Raw genomic sequence first — 20,254 nt, 5'->3', positions numbered from 1 at the left:
TGAAAATTCGAGTTACTTCTTCTTTAGTGTACACTGTTTTGTTTGAGTGCTAATCAGACATTCCTTCAGATCACTTGAGGGTTTGTTCGTACCCCCTCATTTCTGACCTGACAATAGAGTATAAACTGACAACTGAGCACCTCTTGATCTTCATCTTGACTTAGAGGAGGTCCTTCTATGTATGTGTTCAAGATCAAATTTCTGTTTCTTTTTCATTTGTTATTAAAAGGATTCTGTCATGATTATGGTATAGTTTTTATTACTAAATTACATTGTGTACATTCCAAGTAATTAATTCTACCATTTAAAATTTTATTCTTGAACCAATAAATATTGGTGTGTAGGCAGCCATTTAAGGTCATCCTGTGCTTTCGGAAAGAGTCAGATAAGTTATTGTTAGCTTTTTACTATTGTTGTTTTCATACCTAACACTATGGGGCACATTTACTAAGGGTCGAATATCGAGGGTTAATTAACCCTCGATATTCGACCATCAAAGTAAAATCTTTCGACTTCGAATATAGAAGTCGAAGGATTTACCGCAAATACTTCAATCGTACCATCAAAGGAAAAATCGGTCGATTTTAATCAATCGATCGAAGGATTTTCCTTCGGTCAAAGAAAGCTTAGAAAGCTTATGGGGAGGGTCCCCATAGGCTAACATTGGTGCTCGGTAGGTTTAAAGTGCCGAAGTAGGTAGACAAAGTTTTATTTAAAGAGAAAGTACTTCGACTATCGAATGGTCGAATGGTCGAATAGTCGAACGATTTTTAGTTTGAATCGTTCGATTCAAAGTCGTAGTCGAAGGTCGAAGTAGCCTATTCGATGGTCGAAGTACCCAAAAAAAACTTCGAAATTCAAAGTTTTTTTTACTTCGAATCCTTCATTCGAGCTAAGTAAATGTGCCCCTAAGGGTGCACTAGGAGCATTTTTAGCAATGCAGGTGTCAGGGAGCTGACATCTGGTTACTGTCCCATTGTTCTGCTGATGGCCTTCTGAGGGAAGGGAGGAGGGATTATATCACTCCAACTTGCAGTGCAACAGTAAAGAGTGACTGAAGTTTATCAGTGCACAAGTCACATGACTGAAGGTACCTAGAAAACTAGCCCCAAGTAAGATTTCAAATTTATATTTATGAATTGATTTCCATACAGGATTCTGCTGGAGGAGCACTATTAGCTGATGCATTTTGTAAAAAAACATGTTTTCCCATGAAAGAATCCATTTAAAGAAACATGCTAAAAGCACATAACACCCTGTATTTACTATTCAAGTGAATGTCCACTCCTGTGTTAAATTGACACTTGCCTCACACATAGCGAAGGAAGATTGAGGCTGGTTGTAAATGAGGCTCATGGGTTCACACAACGATAGGGATTCTGGGATGTATGAAGTGATTAATGGATATTTCCCATATATAAAGTTTGTGTACTTTGTCTTTAAATAGAAACTAAATTCTAAGCTGTTAATTATCTTATTCCATGTTTATATGGTTGGTGTATATGCCTAAAAGTGCAGCAGATTTATAAGTACAGTAGAACAATGTCTAAAGTAATTCTCTATTATACTACTGTGGTGTTTGGCCCTAGCAACCATGCACTGATTTGAGTAAGAGACTACAGTATATAAGAATAGGAGAGGGTCTGAATAGAAAGATGAGGAATTATAGGTAGCATTAACAATACATTTGTAGCCTTACAGAGCATATGTTTTTAGATGGGGGCAGTGACCCCAATTTGAAAGCTTTAATGGGTCCAAAAAAGAAGGCAAATAATTCAAAAAACTACAAAAGAAAAAAATGAAGGCCAATTGAAAAGTTGCTTAGAATTAGCCATTCTATGATATACTAAGGGGCAAATTCATCAAGGGTCGAATATCGAGGGTTAATTAACCCTCGATATTCGACTGGGAATGAAAATCCTTCGACTTCGAATATCAAAGTCGAAGGATTTTGTGCAAATAGTTCGATCAACGATCAAAGCAATAATCATTCGATTCGAAGGATTTTAATCCAACGATCGAAGGATTATCCTTCAACCAAAAAAATTTAGCCAAGCCTATGGGGACCTTCTCATAGGCTAACATTGGGTTCAGTAGCTTTTAGGTGGCGAACTAGGGGGTCGAAGTTTTTTCTTAAAGAGACAGTACTTCGACTATTGAATGGTCGAATAGTCGAACGATTTTTAGTTCAAATCCTTCGATTCGAAGTCGAAGGTTGAAGTAGCCCATTCAATGGTCGAAGTAGCCAAAAAAATACTTCGAAATTCGAAGTTTTTTTTCTTCTATTCCTTCACTCGAAGTTAATGAATTGGCCCCTAAAAGTTAACTTTAAATGTTACCTACCCCTTTAAAGAGACTCAAGAAGGTGGTCCTTGCAGTCCCCTGGAGCAGTTTTCTAACTGTACATTCTAGCTCACAGAGAACTGCCTGAACACATTCCACATCCTGTTTATGTATATTGAAACTGCCTGACACAGCATGTACAGTCTGTGCTGCAGCCACAGATCAGAAGAAGGCAGACCAGACTATTTTAGCCACTGGTTTTCCCTGATAATAGTGGCAGCAAAACCCCATATCCCCCAATGTGCTGTAGCCCTTAAGCTGTCCATAGACGCAAAGATCCGATCGTACGAATCGTGGATTCGTACGATTTTCGGACCATCTGTGGAGAGTCCCGACATTTTTCGTCCGTCGGAGATCAGTCGTTTGGTCGATCGGACAGGTTAGAAAATTTCTGTCGGCTGCCGATAATATCTCTGCGTGTATTGCCGATCGTACGATTTTCAGAGGGAGACTGTCACTAGTGTTGTCAGACATAAGTATCGTACGATTGCTGTCAGGGGCAGAACATTGGGTGATCTGTTCTATTTGATCGGAATGGTAAAGACTTAGATCTGAATGGTTAGTGGAGGGTCGGGAGATGGGAAAGTCCGATCGTACGTTGATTCGTACGATCGGATCTTTGCGTCTATGGCCAGCTTTAGGGAAATGGCAGGTGGGATCCATTGTCACTCACAGGAAATCACATCCCCAGAAGGCTACAAAGTGCACATCTGCCATTGTCCCTAAACTAAACAGCAGGCAGGCTGAGGGTCATGCCACTAAAATGGATGCAGCTGTTTATCATTTTGACAGCCGGTCTGACCTGTGTATTGATATACATTCAAGACCACCCTCACATCTGGGAGAAGATCAACAGCTACACATTGCATGCCCAAAATAGCACAACATTCTATCTGACAATCGTACTTCAGCATTCCATACGGTGCAACCAATACGTGGGGGGACACCTATTACCTAAATGTATTTCCCCACCAGAGGTGCGGGATATTACAGTCCACACTCCAGTTGGAGGAAACAATAGTTATGACCCTACGAGCACTACACCACCATATAGTGCCACAGCCATGTTTAGTTGTGCACATATGAGTGCTTCTCCCTACCTCTCCTTTACCTGCCAGTTGTCACGTTCGGCACCCTAAATCCCGAACCAGTGCTAGGCTCCCTGGTCTCGGCTCTTGCTTCTGCCTTTAACAGCCATCTTTCACTTCAGGAGGAGCCCTTCGCTAATTGGATGCCGCCAGGTCTTAATAAGAGAGGAGCCAAGCAAAGGGTTCTGGACGAGCAAAGGGGCACGATCGTTTTACCAAGGATATTGGACAGAAGGTAACACAGCTCAGAAGACAGGCAAGGATCAGAATTGGAGAGTGTAGAATAGTCAGGCAAGGGTCAGCTTTGGAGAGATCAGAGTGGTCAAACCACAGGCAAGCAAGGGTCTATACCAGGATAATCAGAAAGGATTCACTACGAATACACAGCCAGGAACCAACTAAGTTGAACCTAACAACGGGCAATGTAATACATACAGAAGTCCCATTAAATATGTTTGAAGTCATCATGCCGGCTCATAAACCCGGAAGCGTGTGGCCATGAGCGCCATAGAGAAGTCGACGCTGAAGGAGTGGAATTGCAGAAAAACTCAGGCATGTTTAGAAAGCTTAGATTGTCCTAAAAAAATTCCTAGGTGAACAAAATGCCTCCCTGGAAATGCCCTATAGAGAGTGCACAACATGTTCAAAAAACATCTAGCATTGAGTGCCAATGAACTGCAAAATTCTGTTGCCACTTTGCTGCTGTTGGAAGAAATCATTTCATATGTATGCATGCACAGAATAAAAAAGGTTGGCATGGTAGATTTCTTTGACACATCCAACATGGCGGCCACAATCCTTTCAGATTAACTAAATTAGCCCATGAACCATCTGATCTTCATGTTTTGTCCCAGCATATGCTTGGACAAATTGGGCAAAGGTCTATTCGTATATGGCCAGCGTTACATGAATCAGTAGCCACGGAACCACCATGATTGTTCCAAAAAATTACCGAACTACAAGAGTGGTGGCACACGTGGAGATTAGTTACTAATCGATAAAACTTTGCTACTGCAGTGACTAATTTCAACAAAATGCCTCCCCACCGGCAAGAATGCGAATCGTGTGGGATGGCATCCGTATCGCTTCTGTAGCAAAGGTTTATCGCTTGACAACTAATCTCCCCATGTGCCACCACCATTGGGTGTGGCACAGGTGTTGTTTCTGGAGAAGCCAATAAAAAAAAGAAATTGGTGCACGCTGTCCTGTCCACTTAATAGACTTTATCTTGGTGGCCCAGCATGTGCTATCTCTGGCCCCGTTGTGCTTATTCTAGATCTGCGGTCCCCTACCTATTTTACTTGTGAACAACATTCAGATATAAAGGTGCAAGGGAGCAACACAAGCAGGAAAAATGTTCCTGGGTGGTGCAAAATAAGTGCTATGATTGGCCATTTGGTAGCCCCTATGTGGAAGGGCAGCCTAAAGGAGGCTCTGTTTGGCAGTACACCAGTTTTTTATCCAACCAAAACTTCCCTCCAAGCCTGGAATTCAAAAATAAGCACCTGCTTTGCAGACACTGGGAGCAACATCAGGGGTTAATGAGAAACATGTTGCTCATGAGCCACTGGTTGGGGATCACTGTGATATAAATTCTTGGCAATGCATTGGGCCATAGCTCCATTCATGTCTTCTTTTTTTAAGTCCCAATTTGACATCAGTGTAACTGCCTTAGTTGCCAAGTCATGGGTATAGGCTTTCTCAGTATCCATTGCTCCACACTACACAGTACAGATATAGGATCTGTTCAGGGGCGGAACTACCGGGGAAGCAGGGGGTGCGAGCTGGCCAGGGCCCACACCCCCTCAGGGCCCCCCGGCAGTCCGTGCGCTGCGCATATCTCGGCCAGTTCCCGGGTTTACGGAGGGGGACGGGGGGCCCGGCTGCACGTCCTGCACCCCTCTAGTTCCGTTTCTGGATCTGTTATCTAAAATGTTTGGGACCAGATAGGAGTCTCTCCATTATTTGCATTGTCAAGTTTACTAAAAACATAAAAAAGTTTTAAAAAACCCAACAGGATTGTTTTGCCACAAATATGGATTTATGCATCTTAATTACCATCAAGTACAAGGTACTGTTTTATTATTGCAGAGAAAAAAAGGTAATCATTTAAAAAAGAACAATTAGAAGTATGTGCTTAAAATAGACTTGTGGAAAAGGGCTTCCTGTATTTCAGAGCTTTCTGAATATATGCATATATGTTTTCATTTATATAGTGCTATTGTATGTATCCAGTCAGTAAAGTGTGGGGGCCCTCCTCCAAATCAGGCGGATTTTTTTTGGAATCACCAAACACGCATGCATGATCATCACTCAGAAGACGAGGTGTTTAGTCGCCAGGCGACAAAATCTCCCAGAAACTCCTCGTGTTAACTAACCCTTAAGGTCTAAGTGGGTGGGTAACTTACAGACCTAAATAGGAGAACAATAAGTGCCGCAATTTACTTAAGGCATTGCTGCATAGTTCAGAAGAGAGTGAAGGGGGATTCTCGGTGGAAAGATTTCTAGAAAATAGATTCAGTACTTGTAATGACAAAAGAGGTTTGAGGTGACTAAAGCTTGTAGTGCAGCAGTATCTAAATCCCCAAACACCCCCTATCCTTGTTTCTGTCACCATGGGTAGTTCTACTTCCTTTGTTTTGGGATAGTGGCTGGGGGTGGGTGAGGCAATTGCCCAGCCCCCTCCACCCTCTGAGCATGTCTTCCCTCCCCTCCTCCAGCACTCCTGGCACCCTGCCCTTTATTCTCGCTCAGTACTATGTGCCTTCACTCAGTATAAATGCAAACATCAACGATAGACATCTCCTTCCTATTAAGTGGCTGCTGCCGGTCTAACAATCTTCAGCAGCAGCTCAATTGCCAGCAAAGCAAACCATCACTGTAAGGGAACTGAAAGCTTCTTGACAGCAGACATGAGATCTTCCCTAGCGCCTGCCATCAGGCTCATGCAGTCTGTATCCAGAGACAGCTGGTAAGTTAATTTCCTTCATCTGTGTCTCATTTCACTTTTTGTGTAGCCTGTCTCTGGGCTACAGCTCCCAGCATCCCCAGGAGGGCCTGTCCCATGCAAATGTGTTTTTTTCTCACAATAGCAGATGTGTATGTATTGTATTGTAATACCCATTTGTATTATGTTTTAAAAAACAATGAGTTTTCAAAAGATAGAAACTTTAAAAATGGACCATGGCAGCTCCACCGTGTTTGTCAAAATGTACTGGTTTTACAAGTTCTGTCATTTAGTAATGCTGACAGAATCCCATCCCATGTGCCTCTGCAATGCGTCTGCTGCCTGTTGAAAACAACATTCTAAATCATTTTCCCCTTGGGATGTTACAATTTAAAGATGGAAGTTTGCTGAAAAGCATAAGTATTACAAATGTTTGTATTTTACTGTTGCTTTCCCCTCAAGTACACCTGTTGTGTCTCAAAGACATGCAAATTAAGTAAAACCAAAACACCAGATATGGGACAAAATAGCAATTCCATAACTGCTACAAACAATGATTTGGATACTGAGATGCCAGATCTTGTACCTGTAATTGCTTCTGTATGTTTTATATTATTAGTCTGTTAAACAATTGTTAATACAGGTATTGAACCTGTTGTCTAGAATGCTCAGCACCTGGGGCTTACCGGATAAGGGGTCTTTTCGTTATTTGGCTCTCCATGCTTTATGCCACCCAGAAAATCATTTAAACAATTAATTAATAGAATTGTTTTGCCTCCAATAAAGATTAATTATATCTTAGTTGGGATCAAGTATAACAGATAATGGATCCCATACCTGTAATTTAATAACTGTAAAGCCCATGACAGAAAGGAATTTTTTTTTCTGACACTGCTCACACTGACTAGACATTTGCTATTGGTTTGAGGCGTAAAAAGTAGTATTCCTTTAATTGGCATCCATCACTATGGTGCTTATCTTATGTCAGTCTTGCATCTTGGAGCTTCCAATTAGTGCAAGTTTCTGCTATCAGTTAAGTTAACCCTTTAATTGTCATCATAGTGAGAATCATGGGGAGGGCAGTGTTACAGCTGCCATTTTCTTGCCTATTTCAATGTAGCGGTATTACCCTGTGCCACCATGGGTTGGTGTATGCGCAGTATAGAACATTAGCATTTTTTAAATCGGCGCATAAATTACCCTGTTTTTTTTTTTTCCTAAGAAGCATCACCCTAGAGTAGCCGGTTAATGATTGTTGTCTCTGGGAGCGGCCCAACAAATTGGATGGTATGAAAGCTGCAGTGCAGTTTCCATTAGTACTCCTATAGCTGGGCACCAGTGCTAATGTTTCAGAACTAATATTATGATTATGCATAAGGGCAGAATTCCACAGCATGCTTATGTCCAATTCGTCCCCATGCAATGAGTCAGATGTGCAGATTAGAAGGGAACTGAATGTGAATTGAGGGTACAAACTACATGTATGCGACTGTTGGATGAAAACACTGCACGCTGCGTTTTCATCCGACAGTCGGATACATCTAGTTTGTACCTGCATTTTTACACTCAGTTCCATTCTCTTTTGCACATGGCAACGAATCAGACGTAATTGCGCCATGGAGTTCAGCCCTTATGCTCCATCTTCCATTTATGCTCCATCTTCCATTTGTGTCTACTTTACATGTATCAGGGCCCTTAGATACTATATGCAATGAACAGACATGTGAATCTGTACTCCAATCTCTAAGCCTGGCCATGTCTGGTTGATGAGGTAGCTGCAGTTAAAACCTGTCACAAGGAAGCATGTGTGCCTTTTCCTTAAGGCGTTTATTGAAACTTGTGATTCCGTGTCTAATCTGTGTAGTCCAAAAGCAAAAGTATGCTGATCTATTCTGCTGCAAGTGATCTTAAATCATTTCAGTCCAAGGAAAATCTGTATTTAGTAGTGCTTGCTCATAAATCTATATATTACATACATCTTACTTACATACAATTCATACTTACAAAATGGGGCTATTTCAGTAACATACATGGTTTGCTTGACTTTTATTAGCATTTAGCTTTAATAAGCCACCTGCCCCAATCCCCTGGTGTGTGTTGTCTTCTACAGAGCACAGAAAGGTAAAAATAAATACTATGTGAAGACAGACATCTGTCTTAAGTTGCATTTAATAAGTAAATGTATATGTTTCAACTTACATACAAATTCAACTTAAGAACAAACCTACAAACCTACAAACCCTGGGCCTATATAGTAACTTTACAACAGGAAAACTGAGTAACAAAAAATAAGATTAAAAATAATTGCCCCACATAAATTATATCTGTGTACATGAAATTGTGTGGTCATCCTCTTATTATTAGTCAGAAAGCCTTTACAGTACCCCTATTTATACAGCCTGTAATAGGCCTAATTGAATGTACACCATCCTCTTGCCTATATAAGGAACTGGACACAACAATGTAGGCTATGCAGACACATTTGTGTATGAAATCCTATATATTTTGGAACATAATTTTACAAAATAAATGTATTGGAAGCAGCTTCCTGGTTGCTATGAGGCAGTTTACCCTAGTAACCAGGTTGTAGTTTGAAGATGAATAGGAGAGGGCTTGAATGTAAGTATTGAAAAGTAACAATAAAATGTAGCCTCACATAGCACCATGATTTTTGGGTCAGTAGTCCCCATATGAAAGCTGGAAAAAGGCAGAAGAGGACGACAAATACTTAAAAAACAAGAAAATGAAGACCAATTGGATAGTCGCCAAGAACAGTACGCTCTATAACATTCTGTTTGATCTCACAATACTGAGTATTTCTAATAGAATAATTTCTATAGAGCATTCCTCAGAAAGGGCCACCTGGAAACGTAGAATCTATGGCTTTAGCTCTCTGTGTTTACAGAGAGGGTTAAAGTGCTATCATGTCATTGTGTTTGCTTGCTGATAACATTGCATATCAACAAGTATCTCTTCTAATGCTTGCTAATGTAGCTGACCCATGGAAGACAATGTTGACCCTCAGACAGTGATTAACCAACATATAACATTTACCTGCTCAACCTTGCCCTAACGCTGGATTTCTACAACCCACGTGCTAGCACAAATTGGGCTGATCAGTTTATTGGGTCTGTGTACCCGAATAGATATAGGGCTGATCTTTTTAATAAGATATACATTGTAGAGGCTGTTAGTCCACATACATGGGCCAATAAGCCATTGTGGTCTGGATGGGCAGCTAACAGCTAGTATTGGACCATGTGTGGGCAGGCAGTAAAAACAACAAACTGACAATATGTAATCATGTTTTGGGAACAAACTGACCCGTTCCTATTGGAACATTTAGCAAGTATTACTATACAGCAATCTTAAATAGCAGATAAATGCTAATAATGATAAATAATGTTGACACTTCATTCAGTGTGTATGCCCTGGTGTAGGATTTCACCGTTAAGTAGCTGACCTGGTAACATCTTGTGACTAAGATTTTTTTAGTTTTGTCTGACAGTGTTTCAGTTCAGCTTCATTTCTGTGTTTTTTTTGGCAACTTTACTCAAGCTTTTAGCAGTGACCGCAATTTGCAAAATCAGGAATTTCTCACAGTATGTTTAATGAAAACGCTTTAAATCTTTATGTTCAATGAAAATGCTTTAACTCTTTCTAGATGAGGGATATATTTTTCATTTTACTTAGCAGTATAGCAGTATGTCACCTAAACGAAACAGCCTGTTCCACTAGTGACAACCCATTCCCATTGAACTCATTGGGAGGCAACACAGGTACTGTTTTTAACCTATTACTTCTTAAACACCTGTAAACCCCTAGCAGCACTAAATGACACTTTTCAGTATCAGTACTTATACTGATATTATACGGTTATTCTTATCTTTGGCTTTATACCTTCCAAGCTGTGTTGGAGATTTGTGAACATGCTTTTGTCCCGGGGTTTGTTCTAATGCAGTATGCAATCCTTATTATTCAGCATGTAGGTGGTCAAATGGGGCAAAGATCTGCTTATTAAGTTTATGGCCAGATTAAAACTGGGCATGGGAAGATTTGCTCATTTAGTGGGATAGAATAATAACAGATCCCTAGAAGAATACTGCGTCTACTAGCTGATCTGATCCAGACTCGGTTCACTTTTCTTTATTAATATCTGACCCAGTTCTACATATAAATGTATGTTTATTTGAGATTTAAATATACACTTGGTTTAAGTAGTACATAGAATTTGTCTGCAAAAAAAATAAATGTATCATGTGAATTGGTTGCCTGTAGTAGTTATTAGCAGAGTTTTGGGAGCTTCCTAATTTTTTTTTCAGTTTGACTCATAGCACGTTACATCTATCATGTGACACAAGCCACACTGTGATTCATATATGCATAAGTCAGTAGGAAACTCTGGCATAAGCAGCCTTCTCACATTCTTTTGTAGTTTTGCTCTAAGAGAACATTTCCTTTTTCATACATTTGTGTGCACATTTGAGTTAAATGGATATGGTAATGCAGCTTGTTTATGAATAAATGTGTGTGTTATGTGCAAGATCTTGCTTTAAAGAAAAATAGAATCCTGGGTAAGGACTGTATTTCTCTGTTTGTATTTCTGTCTCCTTGCCAAAAGTCTGTTAATACGGAGGCTTGTGTAGACCTGTCAAGAGAAGACTACATACACAGCTGAGGATTATACAGGTGTGGGATCTGTTATTCAGAATTCTTGGAGCCTTAGGTTTTCTGGACAGGAGCGATGTTCCCTCTAATTCATTCTTGGCTATGTGTGCAAAATAATTATTTTATGCTCACATTTTAAACTTGTGTGCTCATTTATTTAAAAACTGTGTTTGCAGGCCAGAATAAATTAAAAAATTCATGTTTTTACACACAATTCTTTTTGCGCATCACAATTTGGCCTCAAACACACGAGTGCACCTTTGGGAACATTGACAGGGGGTCTGCTTGTTCTAAAAGGTCACTTTGGGAAATGGAATTCCCAGATTTTGGAGCAATCTGGACAATGGGTTTCGAGATCCCATACCTGTATTTTCTTTTTAAACCAGTATTGGTTAACCTTCCTCCAAAATAATTATTTTTTTTTTAATTATTTACTATTGAAGGAAGATATCTTACATTATTAACTGCTACTCTGGAGACAGCACCCCATTTATATGCCCTGTCCCACAGGTTATAAATTCCTGCTTTAACCCCTTTAGAGGCAATCGTTGCATAGTTAAGTTGGGTTGACAAAAGACTAAAGTCCATTAAGTTCAACACCTCCAAATGAATCCCAGCGCACATACAGGTACATACACATACTGAACCCTCCATACACTCACAATATTGAACTATATTTATACTAAGTGTAGATTTTAGTATCACAATAGCCTTTGATATTATGTCTGTCCAAGAAAACATCCGAGCCTGCATTAACCGAATCATCCTGCAGGGCATTCCACAACCTCACTGTCCTCATTGTGAAGAACCCTAACAAATCTACCCTAATAATTTTAAATCTTCCATCCCTTTAACCAATGTTAATTGGTTAATATATAATATATATATTTGTCTATTTTTATCTTTGCAGTTATCGGGGGTTTATCATTGTGATGACCTTTTTGTTTTATACATGCTATCACCTTTCAAGAAAACCGATCAGTATTGTAAAGGTAAGTCATTAGGGATCATTTGGATTGGTTTGGGTTAATACAACAGCAGCAGTGGTATTTGTGAGACAAAAGGTTTATCTTGATAAATGGCCCTTACACACTGACATTTGTAACCATTATACCCTGCAGTGGAACACACAAAAAGCATTCACAGGAGCCAATACAGAAGTAAACTTACACAATTCTTCTCTATGGGGACTGTACCCACACACGTCCACTGAAATGTCCAACACATCACACAGGAACAAATGCCCATGTGTAAGGGACCTTAAAGGGCTGGTTTTGTTGCAACCAACATTTAAAAAAAAACAAAAACAGTAACGCCAAAAAATTAAAGTGTTTATAATTGATAAAAATGTCATGTACTGTTGATCTGTACTGGTACAACTGGTGTGTTTGCAGAAGAAACACTACTATAGTTTATATAAAAAAAAAAGCTGATGTGTAGCCATGGGGGCAGCCATTCAGAGCTAAAAAAAAGAGAAAGGGCACAGGATACACAGCAGATAACATATAAGCTCTGCAGTATACAATGGGATTCTTTAAGACTTATCTGTTATCTACTGTGTATCCTGTGCTTGAATAGCTACACATCTGCTTGTTTATATAAATTATACTGAAGCAAACACCCCAGTTTTACCAGTGCATAGCAACAGTACAGTAAATAGTTGTTTCTTTAAAATGCTTTAATTTTTTTGGTGTTGCTGTACCTTTTAATATGGTTGCTCTGAACTGTAGGTAGGTGCTGGAGTTAAGAGCTACATCTGTGCTCAGGATTGTCCTAGGCACCTGGAGTGACGTGTAGATCCCCTTCTCCCCCATTCCTTGTGTTGCTTCAAACAAATATATGTGTACACTGCCATATATGTGCAACTTGGAATGCTGATAATGTATAAATGAGCGAGGGAGTAGATATTACATTGTTTTTCCATTTAGAAATGAATCAGAGGGAAAAAATTGATTTTGCTTCTTTGTCAACCCGCAGCAGGGAATTGTTTAACCTCTGCAGTACTGAGTGGTATATATATTATATATATATATAATTTATTTTTTTTATATATTCCAGGGGCAACTACACAGGAACTGCTCGGCTCTCCCCAATCCTCCAAATATTTCTGAAAATGACACCACATGGTGCAGCTGGGCTCCTTTCGGTTAGTAAAATATTTGCAGTCACTTACAGTGAAAGTCAAATTATTTGCCTTTCTTGTGTTCACATTTATAATTTGTGGTTCTCGCCACCAAATTTACTTCACACAAAGCCATTCTCTGGGGAAAACAACCATTAAGTAGAAGAAAAGCCACACAATAATAAAAGGTCACATTCAGTTTAATGAAGAAACCTCAGGGCTCATTTGCAAGTGTAATTTGCGGTGTCTTTTACCCATGATGCAGCATTTTCCTCCAGTGTAATTTTGAGGTGGTGATACACATGATGCTTACACATCATGTTTAGTTATACACATTTGTAGAATATGATGTAAAAAGAACTCTCTAAAGTGGGATAATGAGAACATTTTGGAAATCTGCTTGATGCTTACACATCATGTTTAGTTATACACATTTGTAGAATATGATGTAAAAAGAACTCTCTAAAGTGGTATAATGAGAACATTTTGGAAATCTGAGAGGGTTGAACCTCACTGTCCAGCCAGTACCAACCCAGACACGCTCCCCACCAAAATGTGTTGCTCCTTTGGCCGTGGACCTCCCCGAATGGTGGCCACAGCAGTTAAGTGTAAGGCATATATGTGATGGGGGCACTGGGGGCGGCATCAGCAAGTTCAATTTGCGACTGGTGTGGGGGGCCCTGAGGGGGTATGGAGATCTCTGAGGTGGTAGCCCGATGGGCCCCCCTACCCCAGCCAGCACATATTAATGATGGGCAGTGCCTCACTAAACCACAACTCTCTAAATTGCCAGGAAATCCTGTGTCCTGTCCAATGTCTCATGACTATGGGTTACATTGATGGCAATATAAATTCAGCAGTAGTCTTAAGCTGGCCATAGATGCAAAGATCTGATCGTACGAATCCTCGATTTTCGAACCGTGTGTGGAGAGTCCCGACATTTTTCGTCCGGCGGAGATCGGTCGTTTGGTCGATCGGGCAGGTTAGAAAATTTCTGTCGGCTGCCGATAATATCTCTGCGTGTATTGCCGATCGTACGATTTTCAGTGGGAGACTGTCACTAGCTTTGGTTGGACATAGATATCGTACGATTGCTGTCAGGGGCAGAACATTGCTGATCTGTTCTTTTACTAATCTGACTGGTAAGACTTTGATCTGAATGGTTAGTGGCGGGTCGGGAGATGGGAAAGTCCGATCGTACGATGATTCGTACGATCGGATCTTTGCATCTATGGCCAGCTTAAGACACACATTAATGGCTCGAAATCTGAAAAGAGATGTTTCTGGGTGATCTTCTTTATTGCTATATGCATTGAAGTGAGCCATGGTGATCCTCAGTGGAGAGTATTCACTGTATCGGTTACTGTGACTTTTGTTGCTAAACATGGTCCTGTCCTTTGTAGCTAGCAATGTAGATAAGAATTCATGTTGAAATTCTGTAACTTTTATAAAGCTGTTGGCAAGCAACTCTATCCTCTATTGCCCTTTCTATAACTCATAGTAATGGGAAAATATATGCACTAACAAGCTGTGGGTTAATAAGCGCAAGAGGTTAGTGAAGACAACAAATATTTTGAAATGATCATACGCCAGTAACTCCCACATCGACATTATGTGCAATGGTAATATAACCCATTATACATGTTACCAGTCCAGTTAGAAATGTGCAGTCTGCAGTTCTGACGGAAGGACATTTGATTTATCATTTAATATCCATGTGGACATTTTGATGAACAGATACAAACATCACATTAATGTAAATCACATATTGATAATTGCATTATTACAAATGTATTAATAAGTCATTTTATACAAAACACCTTTCAAGATAAGAATGTCTGCTGATCAAATAATTAAGGTAAAAAGTGAATTTCAATTATCCTGAAAGTGCCAACTTAAATATATCAAATTAGTTTTTGACATACAGTATTGGTATATTTCTTCTCAGGATCAAGGGCATTAAAAGCAAAATCCCTAAGACCATATACTACTTAAGCTCATTCAAAGCTGTGGTATATAAGATTGGGACTTCCACTACTCCACTAGTTAACTAGTTACTAGTTATGTGTTGTTTTAAGGTAATTACGTATACTATATCTGCAACTTGTGTTTCATTTGGCAATTTGTTATGACTGGATTGTTAATCCTTGTTCCCACAAACGGATCCTGTCTTCTGGGAAGATTTCATCCTTGAGACACTTCCCCCCCCCCCCCCAAACCCCCTCCATGAAGAGAACAACTGAATTATACATGCCTTACAATAGTTATATATTATTATAGGATTTATTTTAGGTTCCTGGTTTTTATTTTCCATCGTGGGAAACATGTCGTGGAAGAATTTTTTAATTGTAGATTTTTTTCCTGTAAAATACAGGGAAGTTGCACGTGAAAAATATGTATCGTATTTTCCATTACTGATAATAACATTCTGTCAATATCCAAGCTGACTATGGTTCATGATTTTTTTTTTGATTTTTTTTTTTTAAGTTTGATGCTTGTATGACTGACCACATTGTTCCCTAAATTCTAAAACTGTGTGTTGTAAAATTTTTAGTAGGCACTATACACTATTTCTGATTTATCCAGACTGAAAGCTGTTCATTCTGACAGGATGTAAATTGTGAGCCAGCAACTGAAATAAACAGATTCTACATTAAATCATTTGTCTTCTTGATTTCAGAAAACACAAATTATAAAGAGCTTCTTGGCTCATTGGACACAGCCTTCTTGGTTTCCTATGCAATTGGAATGTTTTTCAGGTAAGTAAAAACTGTCATAGAAACTAGAGTTGCCACCAGTTTGTTTTTCTCCTGGACAGTTCGTTTTTTAAATTAGAAAATCCGGACAGGACTGAACTAAATGACATATCGTTAAACTAATCCCCAATTGCCGCATCATTGCCCTGTCCCTGATGGCACTGACCCACTTCCAAACTGGCACCACACCTCCCCCTGATGTCACAGACTCATCCTGAAACCGTTTTTATGCATTTGACTTTGACCACGTACTAACGCATGTATTAACAAAGCCCACTGTTTTCTATGTAGCCTCTACTCGGGACTGTGCTGAACCACCAAATGCAGATGAGATGCTGCCACTCCCAGCACCTACTGTCGGCTAATAGAAGCAGTCATTGGACAATCGTAGGGCCATAGTCACAGCTCTTACATTTATAAAAATAATAGGGCCCTGTAAAGTCCTGTTTTTGCAGATCCCATTTCTTTAAGTAACAAATAAGAATTAAAGTATTGTAGCTGATGCAAAATGTATGGTTTAAGAAATGTAATGGTAGGCATTTCCAAGTTAAGTGGATTTTATTGTCGTTTCAGCCATATACAGGACATAGAACTAAATAACGTTCCTCTAGAACTCATGGTGCTACACATAATAATATATGAGGTATATCAAGTGTGAGTTCTTGAGGTGAACAATACATGGTCCTGCTGGGCAAGGTAGACATACATTTGTATGTCTTCAGTTCAGTCCTTGGGAGTTGAGATGCCTGATGGCTTGTGGAAAAAAGCAGTTGCACATTCTGGAAGTTAGCGCCCCAATACTGCGGTATCTTTTTTTTACTGCAAGGTGGGTGCCATCCCAGACAATACTGGTAGTCTTCTGGAAACAGCGGATGTGGTAAATAACCATAATGGTGGGAAGTGATACCACAATGATCTTTTCCACTGTCCTCACCACCTGGTGCAGGATCTTGCGATCTAATACAGAGCAGTTTCCATACCAGGTAGGGATGCAGCTGCATAAAATGCTTTCAATAGACCTTCTGTAAAAGATAGTGAGGATAGATGGCGGAAGATGGGCTTTTTTCAGCTTAAAGGAATTGTTCAGTGTAAAAATAAAAACTGGGTAAATAGACAGGCTGTGCAAAATAAAAAATGTTTCTAATATAGTTAGTTAGCCAAAAATGTAATGTATAAAGGCTGGAGTGATTTGATGTATAACAAGTCAGTCTGAACACTACTTCCTGCTTTTCAGCTCTCTTGGTTTACACTGACTGGTTACCCTGGTTACCAGGCAGTAACCAATCAGAGACTTGAGGGAGAGCCACATGGGTCATATCTGTTGCTTTTGAATCTGAGCTGAATGCTGAGGATCAATTACAAACTCACTGAACAGAAATGTACCATGTGGCCCCCCTTCAAGTTGCTGACTAACTCAGAGTTATAGAGCTGAAAAGCAGGAAGTTGGATTCTGGCTGTTTTATTCACTACAGCCTTTATACATTACATTTCTGGCTAACTAATTATATTAGAAACAGTTTTTATTTTGCATAGCCTATCTATTTACACAGATTTTATTTTCACACTGAACTATTCCTTTAAGTAGAAAGTTGACGTTGCTGTGCCTTCTTCACTATAAAGCTGTTGTTAAGGGTCCAGGAGAGGTTCTCCGCCAGATGTACCCATGTGATCACTACGTGGTCTTCTGAAGTCAACAACTATTTCCTTTGTATTGTTCGTGTTTATAGACAGATTATTAACAGTCAATTAGCCATTTTACCTCTTGTCTATATGCTGAGTAATTGTTCTTGCCTATGAGACCCACCACTGTTGTATCGACAGCGAACTTGATGTGATTCAACTCATGCCTTGCCATGCAGTCACGAGTCAGCAGTGTGAACAGCAGTGGACTGAGAACACAGCCTTGTGGAGCCCCCTTGCTCAGTATGATGGTGCTGGAGATGTTTCTTCCCATTCGGACTGCCTGAGGTCTCTTGGTCAGAAAGTCCAAGATCCAGTTGCAGATAGTGGTGTTCAGGCCCAACATGCTCAGCTTAACAGGCATTGATGAATTATTGTTATTATGTATTGAATGCTGAGCTAAAGTCTACGTCTTCGTACATACATGTCTTTATTGTCTAGGTGAGTAAGTGCCAGGTGCAGGGCATTTATACCTGTTAACTCTTTTTTATTAACCCCTTGCCTATTACCAATATTTATTTTAATATGATAAGATTAGAATCACTGTACAAAGTGTAGCATTCATTGTTTTGCATAAGTTTGGACCTCAACTGGGGTGCTCTAAACTAGTAGAGCACTAGATTGTTTTGCAGGCCAAACAATCCGCAACAGCTTTTGGTCATTACAGTGCTATTAATGAACTTTTTTTTTTTTTTTTAGTGGCATATTTGGAGAACGCCTGCCCTTGCGCTACTATCTCTCAGGAGGCATGATCATTAGTGGTATATTCACTTCTTTCATGGGATTTGGCTATTACTGGAATATTCATGCGCTCTGGTATTATATATTGTTTCAGGTAGGAATTCAGTCTTCATAGTTCCTGCAAATTCATTAGTCCAACTTCACAAGGGACAGAACCAACTTGAAACCAGGCACAGCTGACTTTCAAAACATGCTAATGACAATGACATTGTAAAACACTAAAGGGTAATCTAAGTAGTGCAGGACAGGGTGCAAATCACTAGGTTTTTTTGCATTTGCACCCCAGCCAGTGTTTATCACCCATAGACACAGGCCTTTGAGGTCCAGAATGAACATCTTGGATAAATATAGTTTTGCCTGCATTTGGAAGCATTGGATTCATGGGGGGAGTTCAGGGGGCAAAATGTTCAGATGCACAAATTACTGAGTGAAAGGCATTAAGTACAGAACTGCAATGGACCTGTTATCAAACCCCTTTCACAAGCAAGTGTTCTGTAAATGAGCACTTAAGGGTGGGAGCGATCTATTTATAAGCCTTATGGCATACAGGGCAGAGTATGGGCGTTGGCCCACTGTGTTTTCTACAGTGGCCTGAAATCACCCCCTGCCCTGCAAGTGACAGTTTCACCTTTTAATTATCCTCACCATAAAGGTTATTGTTCTGAAACAACTAAACCCTTTATCAGTTTATTTTGTTTGCATACTACAGTTACAATTACATTGATGTGAATGATTAAAAATACATGTTTATTTTTTTTTTATACTGGCTTGATTGTTAGTATTTGTTGATTGGAACCATTACACGGTATTCCTTCATAGAGTGCACAAATGATTGACCATGAAAGTGTGTATTGATTATTATGATTTTTGTCGTTTGAGCCAAAGAACACCGATGCTTTAACTTATGAGAAAGTGCTGAGTTTAAAGACCTCGAACAGTAAGAAGATAAAGACTCTGCTAAAGAAAACACCATTGTTTACCACAAACTAAAATGTTAATGACCGATGGATGCAGATATATTGTTCAATATTTAGCCAAAGATTTTGGTGTTAAACTAATAAGATACCCAGCATGCTGATGTCCTTCCCATTCTTTTACAGATATTGAATGGTTTGGCTCAAACAACAGGATGGCCTGCAGTGGTCACATGCATGGGAAACTGGTTTGGAAAAGGGAAGTAAGTACATTTATGAATAAAAATCATCTTAATGTGCTTTGAGTGCTGTGAGCAGTTAAACATCACTTTGTTGTGTGGATACTAGTACCCATAGCACTGAGCACTATGTGCATCACATTTTTATCCCTCAGAAAAATTTGCCTCCGCTTTCTCACTACTTGAAGTGAGGTTCAGTTGAAGGGATACAGTAGTTTTATCTATGATACTTTTCTTGGGTTAGAATGATTTTTTTTTTAAGCATATAGGCATCGGACTGTGGCCCAAAGTCCGCAATCCTACTTGTGCTTAAACGGAATGCAAAGGAAGGACTAGTCTAATTCTTTTGCCACAAAGGGAGTTTAGAATTCAGACTGCTAACTTGGATTTTTTTTATCAAAATAAAAAGATGGGTTTTTATTTCTGATTGTACTCTATAATTGTGTATGGATATGGGTCCCCAAACGCATCAGTTTGGCAGTCACTGGTGTTATTACTCTAAAGCTTGTCAATTAAAGAACCAGCCTGACTGATTTTTGTTCATGTATAGGGTCGTTGGGCATGTCACAGGTGTGCCTCCCTCTTACTGAACTGGGTAGTTGACCCATATGCTGATCCATAAAATTAGTTACATTTGGTCCCCTAATGTGTGGAATATAATTGTCTTGATCTGCGAGATATTATCTATCTGCAACCAGTTTAAGGGGCATATTTATCAAGGGTTGAATTTCAAATTGAAAAAACTTTTTTTTTTTG

At 39.6% G+C, this 20,254-nt stretch overlaps 1 protein-coding gene across 1 annotated transcript in view; it reads left to right on the top strand.

The window, feature by feature from the left end:
- Positions 1–6,224: 6,224 nt before the first annotated feature.
- slc37a2.L (solute carrier family 37 (glucose-6-phosphate transporter), member 2 L homeolog) overlaps positions 6,225–20,254 on the top strand; it is a 36,033-nt gene continuing 22,003 nt past the window's right edge. Inside the window, 6 exon segments of the mRNA NM_001085961.1 lie at positions 6,225–6,402; positions 11,957–12,038; positions 13,105–13,192; positions 15,849–15,927; positions 18,304–18,439; positions 19,446–19,522. Coding sequence (NP_001079430.1) covers positions 6,344–6,402; positions 11,957–12,038; positions 13,105–13,192; positions 15,849–15,927; positions 18,304–18,439; positions 19,446–19,522 — 521 coding nt within the window. The 5' untranslated portion in view covers positions 6,225–6,343.

This window comes from Xenopus laevis, chromosome 7L (assembly GCF_017654675.1).
Source record: "Xenopus laevis strain J_2021 chromosome 7L, Xenopus_laevis_v10.1, whole genome shotgun sequence".
In the NCBI taxonomy this organism is placed as follows: domain Eukaryota; kingdom Metazoa; phylum Chordata; class Amphibia; order Anura; family Pipidae; genus Xenopus; species Xenopus laevis.
The sequence above is the reverse complement of the archived record's forward strand: the minus strand, read 5'-3'. Positions and strand labels throughout refer to the sequence as shown.